Source organism: Mastomys coucha, unplaced genomic scaffold (genome assembly GCF_008632895.1).
Source record: "Mastomys coucha isolate ucsf_1 unplaced genomic scaffold, UCSF_Mcou_1 pScaffold21, whole genome shotgun sequence".
NCBI lineage: Eukaryota > Metazoa > Chordata > Mammalia > Rodentia > Muridae > Mastomys > Mastomys coucha.
The window spans coordinates 93,120,565-93,125,516 of NW_022196904.1; the positions used below are offsets into that span (position 1 = coordinate 93,120,565).

A 4,952-nucleotide genomic window follows, 5' to 3' on the forward strand; every position below is an offset into this window, starting at 1 on the left:
CCTCAAACTCAGAAATCCACCTGCCTCTGCCTCCCAAGTGCTGGGATTAAAGGCATGCGCCACCACCAACCGGTTGTTTTAAGCCTCTTAAGTACCTCTTAACCACCCTTTCTTACCTCTAGAACAAAGTATTACCTCTTTCCAATTTTAGCTTCTAATACAAGTCAACAAATCTTTTGTCATTTCAGAGCTAACAGCTATCCGGGCCTACTGGGGTAAGAAGTTGCCGATGTTCTGATGTTCTGATCACCTTTCACAAGTGTGTGGTTTAATGCAGCCTCATCACCTTTGTCTCCTGTGTTACCTCACACACATAAAGTATTCCTCAAAAGTTTCGTGTGATAGTATATGCTTACAATGAGGGCAGCAGGGAGATGAGGCAGGTGAATTGCATGCCTAAGGCTAACCAGGGACGCTTAGCAGGATCCTGTACTAAACAACAATTATGTAACATTTTTTTGTATTGTTTTATCATCTCCCTTTTGTATTGTTTTATCATCTTTAATCAGTCAATATTATTTTCCTCTAACCTTTCCAGTGTTGGCTTTTCACAATGTGTCACAAACAAGCTACCTCTGTATCTGCCACCTGATCTTTTTCTTTCTTTTTTTTTTCCTTACAGAGGACTTCACATTTAATCCAAAAAACCTAAATTTGAATCTTATACTTTCAGAAGACCACAGACAAGTGACATCTGTGTCCATTTGGCCCTTTAAATGTTGTAACAATGGTATCTTGGGCTCCAAATGTTTTTCCTCAGGAAAACATTACTGGGAAGTGGACGTGTCTGAAAAAAATGCCTGGACCTTGGGAGTTTACACTAGAAAACGAACGTCGATGTTTGATGTTAGACGATGCAAAAGTCAGCCAAATGGTTATCACAGATACAAACCACAGAATGGGTACTGGGTTATAGGGTTACAGGATGCATCCAAGTATAGTATCTTTGAGGATTCTTCCAAGTGTGACCCTACTGTTCTGAACCCCTTTGTGGCTACCCCTCTCCATCGGGTTGGGGTTTTCCTTGACTGTGAAGAGGGCATAGTGTCCTTCTTCAATGTCACAAACCATGGGTCACTCATTTATAAGTTTTCCCAGTGCTGCTTTTCCCAACCTGCCTATCCATACTTTAATCCTTGGGACTGTCCGGCCCCCATGACCCTATGTACTTTGAACTCCTGAGTTTTCTCATTCTCATCAATTTCTGGTCTTACTTCTTGCCTTGATGCTCACCTTCTGGATGTACCTGTGCTGTTCAGGCATCTCTTCTCATGGTCTCCCTTCTGTCTATCATGCTTGGATGTGGTCTATCTGGCATCGTTTAGAAGAGATGCTTGCCATTTACTCTATCTCATATTCTCAAAGACAGCTAATCAAGCCTAAAGCTAGGCCAGTATACCATCTGTGCCCTCCGACTTCTGTACTTCCCTTCGCCTTGAAGAAAAGTGACAAAGTCTGTTAGCCACTAACTCACCCCTGTTGTTTAAGAGAATCCGTAAGAACTGACCCCTGACCACGACTAACATGTTTTTAACAATATGTTGCTCAGAATACCTCACATTCAACAGGAAGTCAAGGAATAGAAAATATGAACAGCAATATGTAGCCTAGAGTTGAGGTCATGTCTAGTGTGAAAATTCAAATGCTGCCTCTTAAAAACTTATAATTGAAGTGCATCTGACTTAAGATCATTTTATGAAACTAGATATATGTAAATATAAAATACCCATTTGATTGTCTTGTACATAATACATGGGCCTGTAGGCCGTTGCACCAAATGAAATATTTTGTGGGATGTTTGGAGTACTTTAAATACCTGATGTCTTCAAATGCTAGTTTGTCTTCGTTGCCAGCTTGATTCCATATGTATAATCTCAGGTAAAGTTTGTTTGATTGTAAAAAAAAAAAAAGGTTGGTCTTCAGCGTCATTCTAAAGTATTACAATACATTTGCAGGTAAATATTTAATCTGTCCATTTTTATTGTTATTAGCCAAATTCAGTTTGGGAGAAATAAATGGAACATCAGATTATTGGAGAAATCAAGTAATAATATTGTCGTGTTGAAGAATTCATTGCCAAAACCACCATCCTTCCCCCTTTACTAGGTACTTTTCTCATTGCTAAGACAAGACCCGTGATAAAAGCAACATTTGGGTGTGTCTGGAGTTGTTTCCTCCCACTGTGCTTTGGGTTCATTCTGCATGCTTATGGAACAAGGAGGCCTGAACACTGAGTGTTCAGCACTCATAGGCACCCAGGTGGTCTGGCTGAACTAATGCCACTACCTTCCATGTAATTAAGGTCATGTCACCATCTGCTTCGATGGTGGGCTGCTGCATAAGATGGAGGAATTATTTTCCTGACAACCACACCATACTGTGCTGGAGAGGACAAATGTCTCTTCTCTTTGATGTCCTTATGAACAGGAGTTCAAACAGTTTTAAAAAGGCCAGGGTTGCACTGCAGAATTAATATTAAAGGAATGGAAGAGAAAAAAAAAAGACGAATGTTAATTAATAAATGTTAATGAAGAAATGCAAGCTCTGACCAGATGCTCTGAAACAAATTAGAGGTCGCCCACCAGCCAGATCAGAATAAAGCAATGGACTGTCAACCACACCAAGGGAGTGGGAGTTATGTTTGAATCTCAGAAAGAACTCAACATACACCCAAGGAGGCAACGTGGATGGCTAGGCAGAAGGGACCCTGGCAGTGATTTAAGTAACTTCCCTGCTGAAAGCAGATTGTGACCGGGCAGCAGTGGCACACACCTTTAATCCCAGAACTTGGGAGGCAGAGGCAGGCAGATTTCTGAGTTCGAGGCCAGCCTGGTCTACAGAGTGAGTTCCAGGACAGCCAGGGCTATACAGAAAAACCCTGTCTCAAAAAACAAACAAACAAAAAGAAAACAGATTGTCCTCCAGACGTCCATGTTCAGGGGCCAAACCATAAAAACAGCAAGGGTCTTCAGTGGGATATGGCTTACTCCTTGAGAATATTTTTTGAGAAGCCTACATCCAGCAGGTATGTCTTCTCAGGGCTTCCCGCCCCCTTGTATAAACCTGCATTAAAAAAGTTTGAACTGCAGCTGTTGTGGAAATAAAGTAAAAGCAAGCGCTGAACCACCTGTAGGCTAACGGAAGATTGGAGGTAAAATGGGAGCAAACCTGGTCCTAGACCTCTGGCTTTCATAAGAAAGCAAATATCCATAATTCTTTTAATCTACCTGGCTGGTAGTATCTTACTAACCCTTTTGTGATCATAGTCCCGTCAGACTAGTACTTTACCGACAGGTTGATGAAGAACCTGAGAAATGCTACAGATGAGCACCGTGGAGGGAGGCTACCTGACAAAATGTGCCTCTCCCCCAGTAGCTCAGAACTGCTGGGAAAGAGCTGGAAATCAAAACGTTAAAATACATGGACAACCCTCCTGCCCTGCATGAACTTTTCTGCAGTCACAGTTCTCCTATTTAAGGCAACAGACTTTGGGATGGAGAGTTGTTGGTTCGATATTTAAGGGCATTTGTTTTTGCAAAGGACCTGAGTTTGATTTTAAGCATTCACATGGAGGCTCACACCTTCATAGGCACCAGGCATGCATGTGGTGCCCAAATACACACAGGTGCATGTTCATACACCCAATAGAATCAAATAAATCTTTAAAAAATTTAAAAACTTAAAAAGACAAAGCAGACTGACCTTATTCATTTGGGGGTCCTTATTGTGACTAAAATAAGTGATCACTAAGAATATACACACTTCCATCAAAAAGCTGAAGTGGTCAGGCCATGATAATAGTTATCTAGGGTCTAGTAATAAGACTTCAGGAAAGCCAACCCTTGTCTATTTTCCCACGATTTCATGGAACACATAACACAGCATGTATCTCACAGTAATTAACAGAATAAACACTGATATACTTCAGTGGATGCTCTATCCTTACTGAGTTTCTTTTCATGGAAAAAAAAATTTATTTGCACATTTTGTGTTTATGTACATGTCTGGGCCTCTACATACTACAACATATGTGTGGAAGTCAGAGGACATATTGTACAAATGTGGGTGCAGGGAATTGAACTCAAGTGCCCAGGCTTGTTGACAAGGACTATTCCCCACTGTCTCATATCACCAAATTCATATTTCTCACACTGGCTTGAGGCAATGTACAAAAATAGCATCTGTTAAGTATGCTAGTCATGCTGGCACTGCTGGCATGTTTAGAACCATGACTGGAGTTCAGATGCTCTGGATACAGTGTCTCCTTTCTTTCTCTCTTCCTTTCTTTCTTTCTTTCTTTCTTTCTTTCTTTCTTTCTTTCTTTCTTTCTTTCTCTCTCTCTCTTTTCCTTCCTTCCTTCCTTTCTTTCTTTCTTTCTTTCTTTCTTTCTTTCTTTCTTTCTTTCTTTCTTTCTTTCTTTCTTTCTTTCTTCCCCCTCCCCCCAACAAGGTTTAGGCTATCAAAGCTCTTTGAAAATATGGAATGCTTCATAAAGTTGCATGTCATTCATGAGCAGGGACCATATTAACATTTTCTGTATCATTCTACTTTGGGTACACGGGATGCCAAGAGAGAACACAGTGTTCCTCATTGATGCTTCTCCTTTATTCTTTGATGAAGATGCATCCTGGAAAAACTGGCCTACAGCCAAGGGTGCATTTCACAACCAGGGACTCCTACATATAACTTTCAGAATGAATTGACAAGTTGTTGAAGAACTTTCTTTAATCTTTCATTGATGAGTAGAATGAGGTTATAGAGAAAGGACAGAGCTGAGGTAAGTAGCTCACTATGTACAAGGCCTTGGCTTCCATCTTTGGCATGAAAAAGAAGAGAAGAATTTTGCAGCAGTGTTATCTTACACACTGAGCACTCAGACATTTGTGTGGGAAGTGATTTACTATTCTCATCTAGAAAAACCAAAACAACAACAACAAAAACACCACCACCAC

The 4,952-nt window shown here is 40.7% G+C and overlaps 1 protein-coding gene and 1 non-coding gene across 4 annotated transcripts in view; one reads left to right on the forward strand and one right to left on the reverse strand.

Annotated features, from left to right (window-relative positions):
* The window catches only part of LOC116102719 (tripartite motif-containing protein 34A), a 10,732-nt gene extending 8,684 nt beyond the window's left edge, over window positions 1-2,048 (forward strand). For all 3 annotated transcript variants that reach the window (XM_031387709.1, XM_031387711.1, XM_031387710.1), the window contains 2 exons: window positions 189-215; window positions 623-2,048. In XM_031387709.1, the coding sequence (XP_031243569.1) occupies window positions 189-215; window positions 623-1,182 (587 nt within the window). In that variant the 3' untranslated portion in view covers window positions 1,183-2,048. The remainder of the gene's footprint in view (window positions 1-188; window positions 216-622) is intronic.
* Window positions 2,049-4,471: 2,423 nt separating this feature from the next.
* LOC116104251 lies at window positions 4,472-4,579 on the reverse strand. The gene has a single exon (XR_004123770.1). It is a non-coding gene; the product is annotated as a U6 spliceosomal RNA (small nuclear RNA).
* Window positions 4,580-4,952: the final 373 nt, after the last annotated feature.